Here is an 18,219-nt window from a genome sequence, read left to right on the forward strand (position 1 = left end):
AGCTTTACCTGTCCATGTCACTCATGCGTTTCTTTTATTGATTGTCACAGCAATAACAAAAAATAATAAACCTGTTCCTTGTCTGACATCAACTTGGACCCTTACTCTCCTTTTTCTCTCCACACCTGACATCTAGAAAAGGAAATCTACTTTTTTTTTTAAAAAAGAGTGCCAAGAACCAAGAAAAAAAAAAAGGGCTCAGTAAATTCAATTGATTTAAAATGAAAAAGAATCGTTTGTTTTTTGAGTTTTTTTATATAGAATGAACAAAGAAAAAAGGGATGAAGGTAATAAAGAGATGAATAAAAGAATACAAAAATAAATAACAATTAAGGCAATTCAGGGAAAAGAACAGTATCAGGACCTATCTCATCGTCATCATTCAAGAATTCAGAGAGATCAAGGTCCATCTGACAACTATCAGTGAACATCGGCGTCGGGGGTGGACTGGTCTGGTCAGCGGTATCTTCTCTGGCTGAGATAAAAGCAGCGAGGTCTTGCAACAAGTCGACATCCACAAGAGGTGGTGGTCTTCCAACCGGTGCAGAAGACGACGAAAAGTTTTCAATCACAAGTTTCTCACTGTCATTGTTGGGTGGTGGTGAAGGTGGAAGATAATAATTAGTTTCGGCTTGTTTCTTTTTTGTTTTCTTCATATCATTCAAGAGGGATAGACAAGAGAGAACAGATTGAAAGAAGAGAAAAGGTAAAAAGTGGGCTTCCCCTTTTGCCTTTTTTTATATAAGATAGTAAAATGATGATAATAGCAGTGGTTTATATATAAAATAATCTCTTTTCGTTTCAAATGGAATGAAAAAGAAAATGAAAGAAGAAACACGTAACATTGACTCTTTTTTTTTTTTTTTTTTATAAAAATTAAAAAGAGTTGCTGCGGTCGATCTCAAAAATAACGTGGACTGCTTTCCTGTTGCCAAGGTAACAAATAACAATTGAAATGAAGTTGCGCCCCTTTTTTTTTTTTTTTTTTTTTTTTTTTCTTGTTCTGATTTACAACTTCTTTTTAATGTCAGTCTGTACTGTCAGGTAGAATAACAGATAAACAAAAACTTTTTTTATTCTTATGTTTGTATAGAGTGGCACTTCGAGTAAGACCATTTATAGAAAAAGAAGAAGCCAAAAACTACATCACCTTTTTACCAAATCAACCTAATGTCATTATCAATCAAAACAGACATTTCACTTTTGACCATGTCTATTCTCCATCAGTCAGTCAAGAAGAAGTCTATCAATCTGCTATTCGTCCCTTATTCGAACAGTTTGTTAAAGGGTAAATAAAGTAGGAATGAAAACAGCAGCAAAACTCATATTATTGTAACAGTTATAATGCAACCATTTTAGCTTACGGGTAAAATGAGTCCATATCCATACCCTGCCATTTTCCTAACATAGCATCACAGACAAACCGGAAGTGGTAAAACATACAGCATGGGGATATCTTACCATCATCAGGATCCAAAGCAATATGGTATTGTACCTCGTTTTGCTGACAACCTATTTCACTGGATTGACACTCAGATAAACAATAATAAGGACACCATTGCTTACAGAGTCAAGGCATCCTTTTTGGAATTATACAATGAAGACGTCATTGACCTTTTGGACATTGCAAACACAAACATCAGCATCCGCGAAGACACGATCGGAAACATCTCTTGGTCTGGTGTTCATGAACAAGAAATACGCAAATCAAGCGATTTATTAAAGTAAAATGAAAAACTCCGCTTGTCACACACCACTGACTTTTTTTCTGTAGTTGTTTATATCAAGGTTCAGTGGCACGTACGACGGCTTCCACAGACATGAACAGCGAATCCTCCCGGTCTCATGCGATCTTTTCGGTAACACTCATTCAAAGCGTTCAATCGATGAAAAAGGAAATTATATCCAAATTTCATTTTGTGGACCTGGCAGGTTCAGAAAGAGTAAGTAGCCCCCCGTATTATTTTCCAGTGGGTTAATCTTTGTGTCATCAGCTCAAGAAGACAAACGCGGTGGGAGATCGGGCCAAGGAAGGCATTTCGATCAACGCTGGACTCTTGGCCTTAGGCAACGTCATTTCTGCACTAAGCGATGATACCAAACGAGGACAATATATACCCTATCGAAACTCCAAACTCACCCGTTTACTTCAAGACAGTCTGGGTGGCAACAGCCAGACACTCATGCTCGCCTGTGTCTCCCCAGCCGACAGCAACCAGCACGAGACACTGAGTACGCTCAAGTATGCCAACCGTGCCAAACGTATCACGAACAAGGTCACCATCAATCAGGTTCAAAGTGAGACAGAGGCATTAAAGGAGGAAATCCATCGGCTCCGAGAGGAGGCGCTCTTGAGTGATGCTTTCATCAAAGAGGTGCATATCGAATTGGATGAGCTTCGAAAGAAGAATAAATCCCTCGAGGCCGCCCTTCGTTTGAATTCACACATTCCTTCTCGAAAGCAGCAGAAAAAGCATTTGGAGGATGACAATGCCACCCTGGTGGGTTCTGTAAGTGACGAGAAGAGGATACCGGTGACACCTGCCATGACCCTCGCGAGGAAAAAGAAACGGTTGACGCATCCAGGCACGGTGATAGCTCGAAAGAAATCCATCATGTACCCGTCCTCACCACAGCTACCGGCACCGCAGCAAGCACAGCCACCGCTGACCACGAGTGCCTCCACGACGACGACCACCACCACCAAGGACGATCTGCTGGAGAAACACAGACAGCGGATAAAGAAAGAAAGTCAACTCTTGAAACAGTTTAGGGTAAATGTGAACTAGAAGCGACCATGACAGCTAACATGATTGGATAGTTGAATAAAGAGGAGGTGGACATCAGCAGAATCATCCATGTATTCCAAAGTAGCATCAAAGAACAAAAACAGCTGATTTATTTTATCGAAAAAAGCCAAGGGTCGTCCGCAAAAGAATCACTGGACTCAAAAATGAAGCGATCCTCTTTACCCCAGCTGAAGCAACCCAAAAAGACAACGATGCCTGTCGAAAAGATGAACCCGCACTTGCAGGTCGAGATCGATCGCTTGGTGGTTGAAAATGAAAACATATCGGCTCAAGTGCAGCAGATGGGTTTGATTGTCAAAAGGGTCTTTAGCATGATGAATAACGCGACGATTCCGATACAACAAATAAAGCCCATATTGAACAAAGCTGTCGTTATACATAATACCTTGATGAAACAAAAGACGGTGGATTTGAGGAAAAGCTCTTCACAATTGGATCAAGTCAAATCAGCAGAGTCCATCTATCATGAATTGATAAAGTAAACCTATTTTTTCTTATAAACGTCATGTCACTGATACCATTTGATATTAGAATCATCTCACTGGAAAACATCAAGAGCCATCCCATCTGTTTAGAGATCATTCAAGATTTGAAGCAGAAAAAGATTCAACTCATGCGAGAACAAAAGGAACTCCTCATGGAACGTAAAGAGATCATTACCAAGTTTTATCATGATGATGCCTCACAAGAAGAAGGACAACAATATATGGATGAACGTATCGATGAGATTAGTCTACAAATCGATTATATCTCTCGACAGATACAGGAAATCACGTCCACAAGCAAACAAAATATAAAGCAATCCTTGATAGATGTCTTACAACCACTCAAGGAAGGGGAACTGAGAGCCCTGTTATCATTATTTATTCAGCAGGATGTCATTCGAGGCATCGCTCAATCCAGTATGTATCAATTGGCTGAGAGCACATTATACCAATACCAGCAAGGCCTTGTCCAATTGAGAAGACTTGAAAAGACCATGAACAATCATATCGTGCAAGGGCTGCTGAAAACGCCTGTGAAATTCTTGCCGAATGGACTTGTTTTGATCTCGGGAAAGAAATAAATGAAAATCGAATAGAGAATTAATAAAGCACGCATGTTTATCATGAAATCAAATACTGTAACAAGCTGTCTTGATTGAGCAAGTCAAAGAAAGAGACATCTGTCTTTTTGTGTGAAAAGAAACACCCCTGCAGCACTCAACTGTATCCAGTGACTCTCTTGAAATGCTTGTGAATTTCCGTTATGAAAAGCATTGGTGTCTGATTCTTTTTTCAAAGTAAAAACAATACGATCAAAATAATAAAAGGGTATCGAGCACAAGATTTTTGCTTGTTATTTTGTGATTTGATAACATGTCCATTTTATGTTTGTAATACGCTATAGAGTGAAGGCTGTAAACTAACTGCAGTTGAAAGTCGTGCGACCACGCGTTCCATCAAAGTTTAGGGTCCGAGTAGCGTGATGAGCAAAAGTTGATTGAAAAAGAAAGTTGCTCGAGTACAATGATAAAGTCTTGATTTTTTATCTGCAAAAGAATATTGTATTGATCATAAACCCGCCAACCAATATAAAATGAGTCATGCCTCTTGTAACAAGACTGTTTATTAAAGGAACAAAAAAGTTTTTTCCACGTTGCTCAAAATTGAATACCTCAATTGATCATGTACGCATTCAATTTGCTTTCAACAGAACTTTTATATTTCTTTTTGCTATCAATCAGAATAACAAAAGACCCAACACAAGTCTTTATATGAAAAAGTAAACAACAACCTGAACAAAATGTAATGAAAAAGGTTCGCTTTTTTAAAAACAAAAATTAAGTTACACTGCAAATCATAGATAATTTCATGTGGAGTTTTCTTTTTAAGCTTGTGTTCAGTGGAAAAAAAGAAAAAAGAAAAATAGCAACTATTGTTCTTTTCCTTCTTTTTTTTCCTCTTTTGCTATCTATCGCTCTTTCTTTTTTATTATCTCACTTTATCTTGTTATCAACAACAACAAAGCAACAAGACACGAAAAAAAAAAAAACAGCATGACAGAAATACCTATTTTGTGTCGAGTTCAAGCGCTTTACCCTTTCAAGTCCAACGATCCCTCATCACTTTCCTTTGAACAAGATGACTATATTGAAGTGCTGACAAAGTTACCTTCTGGATGGTGGGATGGATTGTAAAAACACCTTTTCATTATATATAAAAAGTTAGTTCAACTTTATTTCTTAAAATAGATGCAATGGGGCAAGAGGTTGGTTTCCTAGCAACTATGTAAGGATCATACAAGAAGAAGAAGAGGTGATACTAGAGCCTGAAGTGAGAAGAAGAAACACCGAATACAGATTGAGCCTTTTAAGCAACCATTCACCTAATTGGATATTACAAAAGACAGAGGATGGCATAGATACTTATTATTATAATACAACCACTGGAGAAATGAGAATTGATCCACCCAATGAACAAGAACAACAAAAAGACATTATAGTAGATCATCGTTGGTCTGATCAAAGCAGTACATTAACACACTCCAATATAGACAGAGAAGTTAGCAGGATTTGTTTTAACGAGAACTTGTTATTAAGATATGTTTTATATATAGTTTTATACTCTCCCAAGTAACGCAAACAAAGCATTCCAACCAAGAGAAAACAACATTAATAACCTACATGAAGTACCCAGTCTTGTAAAAAAAAAAGTTTATATTGCGGAAACACAACTCTTTATTAATTTCATTTATTTTAGATATCAAAATCATCCACAATATCAACATCCGACGAACCCATAAATAATGAACCTGCCGATTGGCAAACCATCTTTCAGCATATCGTACTTACTATTCATCAACTCAGTACGGCTGTGAAATATGAACAACGCTATACTTTTAAAATCAATGCGATACAGATCGTGAATACCATCCGAAACATGCTTGTTTCATCCAATACGGTTGATAAGGACTCCATTCATCTCCGGATGCATAACCAATTGCGTACACATCACCGTACCATGATGGCCAGTTTATCCAAACTGGTTCTCTCTGCACAATCCGCACATGACGATCAAAGGATTTTATTAGAGTGCAATGAATTGATGAGCACAGCAAAGCACTTTGTATCGACATGCCAAGAGTTGGCCATCCCTCTGGTCCCTGTCGATCCACAGTTCAATCAGGTCAAGGAAGACGAAGCGAATGCACCCACCCAACACCATACCAACAACAATCGATACAGCCTTCAACTGAATCTAGCAGAGAATTTGGAGACGATGGGCGCCTCTATCCAAGATTCAGCCGAGACCATTACAAAGTACGTCAGCAGCTGGATGGGGGGTGACAAGAATTCCTTGGTCGTCTTGTTATTTACTCATTTTCGTAATCTATCCAATCAGACTGGCCTCTTCTTGGCTTATTTGGACGAGACCGATTTCAGCAGCGTGCTCGATCAATCCGAGATGAAGGACTTGAAGCAGGGAAAGCAAGCATTGTCCGATGCGTTAGGGTTACTCTTTATCAAACTACAAGCCATGACAGATGAACATTTACCAGATTTTGATTTACATCTCAAGGACATCAGAGAGTCTGCAGCGGCCTTGTTTGGTCCGATTGAAATGATTTGTGCGAGCGTGTTGTATTTAGCAACCAAGAATAAAAGTAGAAACAACAGCAGTGCTTCGGGCATTCTTTTGAGTAAAAAATTGGTGGGAGCAGAACAACAGAAAAAGGAATCTATTATTGCAGAAGAAGAAGAAATAGAGGAAGAGCCGGCGATAAAAGAAGAAGGGTTGGAAGTAAAAGAAGAAGGGCAAGAAGAAAGAGTGGCACCACTGGAAAGACATCAATCAGAAGTAGTCCAATCTGTCAGTCAAAAACAAGTACCACCTTCAATTCAACGATCTCAAACAACACCTTCTTCAGACAAAATCAAAAAGTTCTTTGGTGATGATGCACCTGTGGAGGCAGTGAGCACAAAGGCTCCGGTCAGTGAACGGCCTGATTTCTTACAATACGATTATGGACCGAACGATATTGTATTCAACATGGAAGGCAACGTCAAAGGAGGTACACTACCAGCACTTGTAGAAAGACTAACGATGCATGATTACTTTGACATGAATTTCGTAAACACTTTTTTATTGACCTATCGCTCATTCTGTACCTCGATGGAACTTTTGGATTTATTGGAAGCAAGATATAACCTAAAGTGCCCCGAGGGACTGACAGAGGAAGAAGCGACAATCTGGGAAGAAAAAAAATTGAAGCTGGTTCGATTGCGCGTATTTAATGTATTAAAGAACTGGCTTGAATTATATTATAACGATGATGACAGTGTCTTGTTGGATCGGCTGATGGAATTTACAGAAAAGCACATCAAGTCAACACTCAAATTCTCGAATGGACAGCTGGAATCCTTGATCCAAAAGAGAAAAGAAGGTGTTGCGGTTGATAACGTGGGGCTCAAAAAGATGGTCTTAACATTACCCGACCCACCGGAGCCTATTTTACCCAAAAACCGTAAAAAGATAAAACTGATGGATATTGATATATTAGAGATGGCAAGACAATTGACGATCATGGACTTTAAGTTGTACAGTTCAATTCGACCTATTGAATGTTTGGACAAAGCATGGTCAAGAGAGGATGATACTATAGCATCGAATATTAGAGCGTCTATTGAATATTGTAATCAAATCACTTCTTGGGTATCTGATGTTATCCTAAGTCAACAAGACATGAAAAAGAGAAGTGTGATGATCAAGTATTGGGTACAGGTGGCTGAGGTATTGATGAAGAAAATGAAGAATGTATGCATTATACTCACTCTTTTACAGAAATGTAGAATGTTGAACAACTTCAATACATGTATGGCTATTCTATCAGCCTTTGATAATAGTTCAGTAGGTCGCTTAAAACGCACTTGGGAAGCAGTCGGAGCCAGGACGAACCAAGTGCTTCAACAGATCCGTAAATTGATGGGAGCCAACCGAAACTTTACAGAATACCGAGCTTTAATTCACTCTGTCAACCCACCTTGTATACCATTCTTGGGTATCTATTTACAAGATTTAACCTTTATTGAAGATGGTAACTCTAATGAACTCAAGAAAAATAAGGAGTTGATCAATTTTGCCAAGCGAGCCAAGACGGCTGAAGTCATTCGAGAAATTCAACAGTATCAATCTTCTTTATACCAATTAAAACCAGTAGAAGAGATACAAGATTTTATCAAGAGCCATTTATTAAGCACAAGAGATGAAGAACAGTTATATAATGAAAGTTTAAAGATTGAACCAAGAGAAAGAGAAGATGAAAAAATTACTAGATTATTACAAGAGTCTGGATTCCTGTAAACATCGTCACATTAAAACACACACACACACGCGTTAAATGCAATTTGTCTTTCAATGTTTAAAATCTTTTTCTTTTTTTTTTTCTTTTTTTTTTTTTTTTATAAACACGTATAAAATAGATCATGTCTGATTTATCAGAGTATGAAAAGAGACGCTTAGAGAATATAAAGTAAGCATCTCTTAAAACACACTTGATAATAAAAAGAGAAAAAGGATGCTTATTTTTGTAGAGCAAACAAAGAATTGCTTAAAGCATTTGATCTACCAAGTTTAGGCATCAAACGTAAATTGCCTACAGCAAACAACAATAACAAAAAAAAGTATGCGCCGATCAAGAGAGTACAACAGCAACCTACTCGAATATCTGCTCGCCTTCGAGGAAAGAGCCCAGAGAAGAATGTAGAAAATGTCATAGAACAAGATTATAAATCAAGAATAGTAGAGAGCTTGGATGAAGAAGATCAAGAGAGATTTTTAAAGTTAATGAAGAACACTTTGGATCACTCGACAAAAAAAACAGACCAAGGTGTCAATGATAAAGCCATACTAGATCAATTGAATGAATTGAGAATTCATCATGCATGGATCACAGTCAAAGTAACTCCGCAACGTATTTATAGCTGCCTGCAAGTATATCCTTCGCAGTAACAAGAACAAGACTGATAATCCATCTTAGGTTTCATCCTTCAAATACAAAGCTCTTGGGCTGTGCGATTGATGTTGAAGGAAACTTGGGTTTTTGGGATATTGATGGACAAGATGAAGAAGGTGATCCTGTCGTTTATAATTACAGACCTCATACAAGAACAGCGACAGATATAAAGATAGATCCACAAGATCACTCAAAGTTATATACGTGCTCTTATGATGGACTTGTAAAGACATTCGACATGAATAAAGCAAAATTTGAAACATTGAATATGGGTTCTGAACAATATCCAATAACATCACTTGATATACAGCAAGATGGACATTTGGTAATGCAAAAAAAAAAAAAAAAAAAAAAAAAAAAAAAAAAATTAAGCTAATGATACACGCAGATTTGGTTCTCTACTTCTGATGGAGAGATAGGCTTTGTAGACAAAAGAAAAGGAGGTGAACCTATAATCTTTCAATCAAGAGAGAAAAAAGTAAGCTGTATTCATCTTAATCCTGTTTATCAAGAGTTGTTGGCAGCAGGTTCGAACGATAGAACAGTGACCATTTGGGACACGAGAAGATTAAAAAGGAATAAAAAACCGTTACAATCCTTTGAACATGGGTATTCCGTCACTAGTTGTTATTGGTCGCCAAAAGGAGATGCATTAGCTACTAGTTCTTATGACGATTATATTCGAATATTTCAATTAGACAAGAGAAAAGACATCAAATTAAAATCAACCATCCCTCATAATAATCACACTGGAAGGTGAGTTTGTCAGGAAAGAGACAAGAACTAATGGTGACAATGAATAGATGGGTCACTAATTTCAGAGCGAGATGGAACACAAACAGATGTCACGGCTTAGAACATCAACACTTGGCCATTGGTAACATGAATCAAACGGTGGATATTTATTCAGGTGAAAGTGGAAAAGAAATGACGCAATTATATGACCAAGATCATATTACTGCCATTCCAAGTGTAGCACAATTTCATCCAAGTACACTAAAACCTACTATTTTAACTGGTAATGCATCAGGAAGAATGGTATGCTGGTCCATACAATAAACATCTATAGAAAATAAGCAAAGAAAAGAATGTGGTTATGAATTATAGTGTGTCAAGTAAACATTTCTCCTTCTTTTAACTGAGGATGAAGACTTCAATTCAGGATAAACAGAATTCCAATATCAAGATTGAGAAGCTAACTTGTGCAGCATAAGCATTATTATTGCCTTCTTAATTCCTGCAAAAAAAAAAGATACTCCTTGTGATGATTAACATGAAGCATTAAATTACAAGGTTTATTTTTTTTAAGTTTCGTTCATGTTTATAAGCTGAAAGAAGATCATTCATGAGATCAGATAGCACATTGACATAAAAAAGTTCTTGTATACGAATAATGATGAATAACAATGATAATGACGCAAGATATCATGCTAGATGATGCTCAAGAAGAAAATGATCTTCATGTTACATTTAAACAAAGATGTTATTTATAAGCAATTTAAGCTTCATTTAAGCGCATGAGGTCCAGTTACATGTTGTTTTCACCCAAGCCAGATCAGGAGAGGAAATATAATTTAAAAAAAAAAAAACCTCTTTATGGGATCAAGGATAAAAGTGATAAGGAAGGGAAATGGATGCAAGTGTTAGAAACACTGGTATAGAAAAGAGCGAAGCTGATCGAAGAGTCTTTGTTCTGGTTGAGGTGGCGACACAAAGGGAAATTTTGCACGTTGGAGGTAGTTCAGTTCATAAAGAATGGTACAGATGGCAGGCCATCGAAGAGTCCAAGGGAAGACAGGCTGTAACAAGCGTAGGTTTCGAGTAGACAATATATTTCAAAGGAAGAATAATGAGTCTGGAACAGTTTCAGATATCTGAAGCCGGCGGTGCATATGGGCATAATGCATAGAATAGGCCTTGGCCAGAAATTAACGGGAATGATTTTCATATTATGATTAAACAATATTTTTTTAAAGGGTTAAATGAACACGCTCAAGCCAGACCAAATTAAGCGTAAAAGAAGCTAAAAAAAAAGAAACAAACAAAAGGACAGAGGGGGATTTTCATATTACAGTATTTTCCAAATAAATGAAAAAAGCTTCCAAATGAATAACTAGAACACCCAAAACGTGAGAAATTATGTTTGCCAATTAAGAAAATGTGATGACTATTTTGGAAGCATTAAAGACTTGTTTGCAAAGAAAGGCAAGGAGCCAAATAATGAAATTGATTGACCTATCCATCCCTGAGAGTTTGCTAAAGTAACTGGTAAATAAGCTTCTACAGTTCGAGGAACCAAAGTATTATTACCATCAAGAGGTCATCTTTTAACACTGTATTTTATCTTTTTTATTATTGTTAAAGAGCCTGTCGTTGACTCTCTTTTGATAAACCCGTGTAATAAATTAAAGCAGACAACATAGCTAAATGTGATTTTTTTTCTCGCTCTTCTTCTTCCTTGTCGCTTTTTTAAACAATAAGTATCTTCTTACTTTTCTTATTAAAGAACAGTACTACTTTCAGCATTAAATACAAATGAAGCGCAAAAAGAAGCTTACTTTGAGCTCTCCAGGTCAGGAGGGTCCATCATCCAAAAGGCTGAGATGCAAACAATATTTATCTTATGAAACTGTCATCAGTCAATAAAACAAGACTAAGACCATACATTTATAGGAGCTAATGCTGCAGTCTTTCAAACGATTCAAAAAAAAAAATTGATACTCAAGAAGGCTCTGATAATGATTTCGAACCCCACTGTAAAGCCTGCTTTCAACTATGTGCTATCCAGTGATCCATTTGAAGGTTTCAAAAAGAAGTCATGTATATTTTTTAATAGCTTGTGTTTTCTCTGCATGAATAAGCAAATTAATGTAAATAAAATTAGGCAAAGGAAAGTTTCCCATCAATAGTAAAAATGCAGTCAAAGCAAAGAGGAACAAGTGTAAGAAAGAGATATCAGGTACATCTGCAGCGCCTGAACAAGAACAAGGTCCGGCTATACTCGATATTTCTCTTATTGAATCATATTAACACTACAACAAATCGCAGATGACAACAATGACAAATGCTTATATGCTTTTACTACTTCTGATCCTTCTACATTTTCTACTACTAAATCTGCTGGTAAAGACTCCAATAATCAAGAAAAGGAAACTTCTAAAGCTGCTCAAAAGAAGAAGGAGAAACAAGTAGCTCTTAGGATTGCCAAAAAAGAAGCTCAACAATCATCTACAAAGCCTATGAAACGACCTGCCTGTAATGGAATTGATCATGCAAAATCTCCTAGCTCCAAATGTCTTATCTTGCCAAGAGCAAGGATTTACAAAGATTTTAGTTATCAATGCAAATTTGAAATATATCAAAAAACAAAAAGCGACTCATAAGATTACCAAAAGAACTATCTGATGACAATGTCAAGTACAGCGGTAACAGTTCTATTGGGGAAAAGAAATAACACTGTGACAATAAGCAGAAACGGATCCCACTTCCTCCAAAACGTGACAAACTCAGCTAGTTCAAACAAGAAAACAATAATTGCTTATGGTAATGGCTATTTTTTTCTAAGCCTATAAAAACAACTCCTGCTCCTATCATACAGATCACTGATGTTATTAAGAAGATGTCAAACGATTTACAAAGAAACACAGAATTTATCCATGTTGCTAAGGTTTTTACTAGTCAAAGGCATAATCAATGTAAAACCAAAAACTTTGCAAATACTATCTTAACTAGATCAAAACAAAAGATACATGCCATCCTCAAGTGTGACTCTTGTAGGACGGTATGGGGTCGTGATGTGATGGCTGCTAATAGCATACACTATATTTTACATACATGTCACAACATGATAATGAAATGTCTCCCGAATATATGAATTGCGTTTCTTTTGAGGATTATATAAGAACTCATAATGAATTCCCATTCTTTACCTAACGGGCAAGTTGTATATAATATTTTTTATGATAACCTTTTACTAACATTCATTTCATGTATTTATACCTTTTGCTGTCTCTCTTTCACTTTCACTGATTGTTCTATCTCAAATTATCTCAACTTTTCTTTATCAATTATTATCGAGGTTTCACTACTTTCCAAATTAATTTAACATTCTTTCCTAAATTATCTTTTTTATTCACCGGTTTCAGGAATAGGTGTCGCGTTTAATTGTCGCTTTTATATACATAAATCATATTATAAACTTTATAAAAATGCGATTTTACTTTCTGAAAATGGTGTTTTTCTCAAAATCTGAAGCATAGCCTTAGCATTCTTCTTTCTCACGGTGGCTTGTAATACAAATTTCATAATTTCCTATTTTGAGGAGGTGCAATAAGAAATAAAAATGTCGCAATCGAATGGCGCAATCTGTATTTAAGGACGCACATTATATAAAGTCAACGTGGTCCTTCAACTTCTCTTTCTTTCTTTTACTACCATGACTTCTTCTCCACAACATATATTACCTTCTATTTCAGTTTTCACTGCAAGGCTTGCTTCTCCTCCATTTAATAAAAAAACATTACCTATATTACCCAAGCCTTATGAATCACAACCAGAAAACATTTGGCAAATCTATCATCAACAAAAACCAAAAGAGGACCACCTCATTCTTCGAAGAGCATCTGATCCAACCTCAACAGATAAAAAACGGCCAAGTTCAGAAGAGGTCTTGGCAGAGAAAAGAAGACGAAATGCAGGTGCCTCTGCGCGTTTTCGTGATCGTCGTAAACAAAGAGAGCGTGAACTTCAAGAACGTTGTCAAGTATTGGAAAAGAGGGCGGTTGATTTAGAGGATGCGTTGAGGATGATGGATCCAGGACACCCCTTATTACAATCAGTTGTCTCAAACCATCTTATTGTCAGCCAGATGAATTCAGTAGAAAATAGAGTTATCCTTGGTCGTATCAATCAATTAGAGCAATTTATCGCTCGCTTTAGGGTAGAAAAACAATCGGATATAAAAAGATTAGAGGAACTTGAAAAAGAGGTATGATTTTCTACTATTAACATCTCTCTTTATTAATCATTACTTTAGAATCAATTATTAAAATCTTTATTAACATCCTTTACAAAGAAGAAACAAACTTGACATAATAACAGCACTGTCTCTTTCTCTGTTCATTATATTTCTCTTCCTTTTTTTACATCCTCTTAATTGTACAAATCTTATGCATTCCTTCGTTTAAATAAAAATAATAATAACAAAAACTTTATTATACAACATACAGAGAATTATAATTTAAAAAAAAATGCAATAGAGTATAAACAGGAACTAATTTCAATAAAAAGAATGTATGAATAAATGAAGGGAAAGGGGAATATAACTTTTGTGTGTGAGTGTGAGGATAATGAGTGAGGTGTATAAATGAAAGGAAAGGGGTATTTTTTTATGTGTTATCAAATTATTCGGCTTCTTTTTCTTCTGTATTGTTATTGGTAGCAATTGCTGCTGCTGCTGCTGCTGCATAAAAGTTTGTCATCATTGCAGCAGTAGATTGCGGTTGATCTAATGAATCTTCCTGTCCTAGACATTGACTCACTGCTAAATATTTTGCGTGCATAGCAGCTGCTAAACTTGGGCTAATTGAGAATTGTGATGGTATACCTGCTCCCAAACTTGCTCCTGGAACAGAATCAACCATCACCATATTTATCTCTTCTATCAGTCGTTTATAACCTTGTACATGCTGTAACTTCAACTTTTGCAGTATTTGTCTTACTCTTTCTGCAATACGTTGTCGTTCTCTTAATTCAATATAAGAACTAGACAAGATCTTTTGTACTAAACTAACACCGTGTATCTGATCATGAAGAATCCCTTCAATGACTTCAGTGGATTGTGGAGTAAAAAACAGTGCATCCAAAATTATGTTACGAGCATCAGGCTCTTGACGCTGATTGATCAATTTGAGAACTGTAAGTGAGGCTAATTTATGTGTACAGAGGTGTGCCAAATGAGGTAATAGACGAGGTGCAAGTACACGATATCGACCAGGAATACCTGAAGTGTCAAGTAACCATATTAGTAAAAGTGCTCCGTTCGCATTGGTAGACAAAAGCAAAGCATGTTGTACAAGTGAAGCAGCCACGTATTTCTATATTTAAATCATCAGTATCACTTCAAACTCAAACGCTCTTTACTTGTTGTCGTTTAGTCACGTGGGGACACTCCAGGGTTGCTCGGACTGCTCGTGCACCAAATCGGCCCTGAGCAATTTCCCAGCATGAATCAACAATGGCATCAAAAATGAATTGATTTTGAGAAGGACCAAGTGTAAGACAGCATTGTACTACATAATTGCCAAATTTATCCAACAACAATGCTGGCACATAAGGTTTGATACTTTCACAAATAAGATCAATCTACATTGGAACGTCAATGCTTGTAAGGGGTACCAGTCTCCTTTTATTTACCTGTGTAGGCAGTTTGGCTGTGTCAATAATCTTTTGTGCTGCCCAAGTACCATTTTTGTGTACACCGATGGAACCCAAATAAGGTGCTACTCTTTCCAGCATGATAGATTTTGTCATTTCTGAGCATCTCTCAAATAAACGCTGAATGACTGTATTTCCAATATAATCTACCGTTTTATATCAGCAATAGTTTCACTGATTGGTAAAAAAAAAAAAAAAAAAAAAAAAGTAATATACCACTGCAGAGTTCAACTAATTCATCAAAACATTCCATAGCTATCACTTCCAACTCCTTTACTGATATATGTCCTGTATCCATTCTCTTTTTAATGTCTCTTAATTTTGAAATATCCACTTTTCTTGATTGCCCTAATTCAGGTGCAGCAGGAATTGTATGAAAGTATTGTTCAGGCAAATGAAGTACTATAAAGCCTTTTAAATGCACACATCTTCCCTCTCTCAACATTTTGGATTTACCTTGAAATATTGGGCCATCTTTTTCATCTTCACCAAAATCCTGCATAATCATCTTTCTCTCAGCGATAATAGCAGAGATCATGTTTGGATCATTCATCATTTCATTCATCATGTACATCATCATCTCTTGTTGTTGTTCCTTTGGCTCGGCAACAAAAGATTCATCTTCCGCTGCCTTCAACAAGGGTACTTTAGCAAAACCGATCTTGACTATGCCTGTACCAGGTCCCATAATTTCGCGATTATGTAAAGCTCGTTTGGCTCTGACAGCATCCTCTGAATTGAAAAAATTAACAAATCCACAATTTTTGTGTGGCAAGAGTCGGATGGATTCAATTGCCCCAAAAGTTGAAAAAATCGTGCCAAGGATCGTTTGGGTTGTAGTGTTTGGAATGTTTCCAATCCCTAATCAATCGAGTTCAATACAATCCCCTCTTACTCTCTTTTTCTTACATAGGGCTCTTGTAGGTTCTTGCGTATTTTCCACACATAGTGGTAAGACTGCTTCTAATTTTCCAAACCCTATCTTGACTGTCGTGTTCCCAAGTTGACAACCCATCTTGTTGACAAGCGCATCTCTTGCTCTCAAAGCTTCTTCCACACCAAAGTAATTAATAAAAGCACATTCTCGATCCGGTAAAATCCTTATGCTCTCAATAGTGCCAAACTTTGAAAACAAGTTGTTCAACTCATTTTTAGTGATTGTAGGATCAAGTTGTCCTACCCATAATGATCGACTAGGTACTTGTCCAGAAGAACTCGACGAAAGGTCGACTAGATCCGTTTCAAAGGATGCCATGTTTTCCTGTGGATTGTGTTAATATAAAGTCTATTGTATGCGTAGTGAACCTCTCTCTCTCTCTTTCTGTGCATGTTTTACCCAATTCGTATAATTTTCATCATAAATAACAGGTGATGGACTTGCTGCGCCTGTTGCCACTTTTCTCTGTCGTGTCATCGCTTCCAATAAATCAGCGCTACTTGTCGAGTTGCGCAAGTATGGACGCCTATTATCCTCCACCGAGGGTCGCCATATATTTTGAAACGGATAGGTTTCTTGTGACTGATGACGATCTACGGCACTCATTGCTCTTGGTCTATTGCCTTGAAATCGAAGGTCCATGACGGATGGAGGGCGTTTGATTTGAACATCATTTTGGTTTTCTGCGAAGAGTTGAAGTGAAGAATAGGAATGACTTGTGTGAATCGTTCGTCTGGTGTTATCTCGATCTTCATCCAAATTTAGAGAGGCAAAGGTACTAGCAATATGATGATCTTCTCTTGACAGCTGCTGATCTGCTGCCGTTGATGTGTGAGACATGTCACTCCAAGGAGTGATTGTGTTAAATATGCCACTGCCAAATGGAGGAGCAATACTGGCTGATCCAGGGGCGTTGCGTAGAGTAGGCATTGCATCTGAAGAAGAGGAGTGAAATAATTGATGCTGTTGTTGAGTTGGTACTGTCTCTGAACGAGGCCGACGCATCAAAGGCTGCTCTTCATTTATAAGCTTTCGATGCCATTTTTTGGCTAAATAATTGGTTGCGGGTGTTTCACTAACAGTACACACGCGTTATATTTTTTACATCCAACTTTTACTATCCTTATTTTTACCTTGTTGAAAAAGACACTGTCGAGTCGATTTTTGTAGGTGAAGAAGAGGAATCCGCACCTGAACTGGTCATGTTGTAAATAAAAAGTGATGACCGAGATTGTGTGTTCTCTATTCTAATCTAACTTTATGAATATATAAAAAAAATAGGTATTTCGTTTATAGTCGAAGAATAAACGTCCTTCTTTTTCAAAATATAAAAGAAGAAGAAAGAGGGAGGTTTTTTTTTGGTTCAGAAAGCAAGGGGTGTTCCGTCTTATTTTGGCGGGGAACACAGGATTGTAAAAAGGTTCACGGTTACAAGAGATAATGTTGGTTTTTGGAAATTTTTTATGAGACTTGCTTTTTGATTGGATCGTGTACTCTCATTTCATTTGGCGCATTATTTCAAGTTTTTGTTCATAATCTTGCTTCATAGTTGTATGAAAAAAAAAAGACGGCACTTTACAGTCTTTCTTTGTAAGAGCAGATATCACCAAGATTTTGCAAGACGGAGTAAGCACTATTTTTATTGGCTACATATAAAGTGGCACCAATGGAAAAGTAACCCTTTACCTTCTTTAAGGAAATGATATCACAAAATTCCCTGAAACCTCCAGTCTCTCGCACGGCTTCCGATTGGCACATGTGTTATTCCGGCTCTTTCTTCCGGAGAATAAAGTAGGTTATCCGGGCGGTAACGTTACAGAAAAAAGACTATTCTTACTCAGCATTAAAAATGTCTGGTCAAATCTACCTACAAAAAGCTCGAAAATAAAAATAAACACATTTCCTTTTTTCAGTATATCAAGTTACTGAGCATAATAGAGTCTAGGATTTGTGTGATCTGCAAGTTTTTCTCGTTTTTTTTTATTTAAAAAATCGCGTCTTGGGTATTCTCAATAAAAAAGTGTGACTCAGTGTGTATCCTAC

The 18,219-nt window shown here is 36.9% G+C and overlaps 9 protein-coding genes across 9 annotated transcripts; 6 read left to right on the top strand and 3 right to left on the bottom strand.

Annotated features, from left to right (window-relative positions):
• Positions 1-329: 329 nt before the first annotated feature.
• RO3G_07258 (uncharacterized protein) lies at positions 330-656 on the bottom strand (the record flags this gene model as incomplete). The annotated part of the gene is made up of 1 exon (XM_067661848.1): positions 330-656. One exon carries the CDS (start codon positions 654-656, stop codon positions 330-332), a length of 327 nt encoding a protein of 108 aa, XP_067517949.1.
• Positions 657-1,024: 368 nt separating this feature from the next.
• Positions 1,025-3,876, top strand: RO3G_07259 (uncharacterized protein; the record flags this gene model as incomplete). Its single annotated transcript, XM_067661849.1, has 8 exons — positions 1,025-1,044; positions 1,094-1,288; positions 1,419-1,724; positions 1,775-1,943; positions 1,995-2,510; positions 2,661-2,774; positions 2,822-3,288; positions 3,342-3,876. 8 exons carry the CDS (start codon positions 1,025-1,027, stop codon positions 3,874-3,876), a joined length of 2,322 nt encoding a protein of 773 aa, XP_067517950.1.
• A 972-nt stretch (positions 3,877-4,848) lies between these two features.
• On the top strand, positions 4,849-5,428 carry RO3G_07260 (uncharacterized protein; the record flags this gene model as incomplete). The annotated part of the gene is made up of 3 exons (XM_067661850.1): positions 4,849-4,985; positions 5,044-5,321; positions 5,409-5,428. 3 exons carry the CDS (start codon positions 4,849-4,851, stop codon positions 5,426-5,428), a joined length of 435 nt encoding a protein of 144 aa, XP_067517951.1.
• A 303-nt stretch (positions 5,429-5,731) lies between these two features.
• On the top strand, positions 5,732-8,152 carry RO3G_07261 (uncharacterized protein; the record flags this gene model as incomplete). Its single annotated transcript, XM_067661851.1, has 1 exon — positions 5,732-8,152. The coding sequence occupies one exon, from the start codon at positions 5,732-5,734 to the stop codon at positions 8,150-8,152; it is 2,421 nt and encodes an 806-aa protein (XP_067517952.1).
• A 122-nt stretch (positions 8,153-8,274) lies between these two features.
• RO3G_07262 (uncharacterized protein) lies at positions 8,275-10,629 on the top strand (the record flags this gene model as incomplete). The annotated part of the gene is made up of 7 exons (XM_067661852.1): positions 8,275-8,321; positions 8,383-8,743; positions 8,773-9,129; positions 9,193-9,282; positions 9,319-9,560; positions 9,608-9,822; positions 10,466-10,629. 7 exons carry the CDS (start codon positions 8,275-8,277, stop codon positions 10,627-10,629), a joined length of 1,476 nt encoding a protein of 491 aa, XP_067517953.1.
• A 913-nt stretch (positions 10,630-11,542) lies between these two features.
• Positions 11,543-12,187, top strand: RO3G_07263 (uncharacterized protein; the record flags this gene model as incomplete). The annotated part of the gene is made up of 3 exons (XM_067661853.1): positions 11,543-11,624; positions 11,689-11,745; positions 11,853-12,187. The coding sequence occupies 3 exons, from the start codon at positions 11,543-11,545 to the stop codon at positions 12,185-12,187; spliced, it is 474 nt and encodes a 157-aa protein (XP_067517954.1).
• Positions 12,188-12,435: 248 nt separating this feature from the next.
• RO3G_07264 (uncharacterized protein) lies at positions 12,436-12,726 on the bottom strand (the record flags this gene model as incomplete). The annotated part of the gene is made up of 2 exons (XM_067661854.1): positions 12,436-12,512; positions 12,639-12,726. 2 exons carry the CDS (start codon positions 12,724-12,726, stop codon positions 12,436-12,438), a joined length of 165 nt encoding a protein of 54 aa, XP_067517955.1.
• Positions 12,727-13,239: 513 nt separating this feature from the next.
• On the top strand, positions 13,240-13,893 carry RO3G_07265 (uncharacterized protein; the record flags this gene model as incomplete). The annotated part of the gene is made up of 2 exons (XM_067661855.1): positions 13,240-13,791; positions 13,840-13,893. The coding sequence occupies 2 exons, from the start codon at positions 13,240-13,242 to the stop codon at positions 13,891-13,893; spliced, it is 606 nt and encodes a 201-aa protein (XP_067517956.1).
• Positions 13,894-14,206: 313 nt separating this feature from the next.
• RO3G_07266 (uncharacterized protein) lies at positions 14,207-17,181 on the bottom strand (the record flags this gene model as incomplete). Its single annotated transcript, XM_067661856.1, has 7 exons — positions 14,207-14,899; positions 14,946-15,167; positions 15,219-15,385; positions 15,456-15,641; positions 15,696-15,969; positions 16,135-16,500; positions 16,576-17,181. 7 exons carry the CDS (start codon positions 17,179-17,181, stop codon positions 14,207-14,209), a joined length of 2,514 nt encoding a protein of 837 aa, XP_067517957.1.
• Positions 17,182-18,219: the final 1,038 nt, after the last annotated feature.

This window comes from Rhizopus delemar, genomic scaffold, assembly GCF_000149305.1.
Source record: "Rhizopus delemar RA 99-880 supercont3.5 genomic scaffold, whole genome shotgun sequence".
Lineage (NCBI taxonomy): Eukaryota > Fungi > Mucoromycota > Mucoromycetes > Mucorales > Rhizopodaceae > Rhizopus > Rhizopus delemar.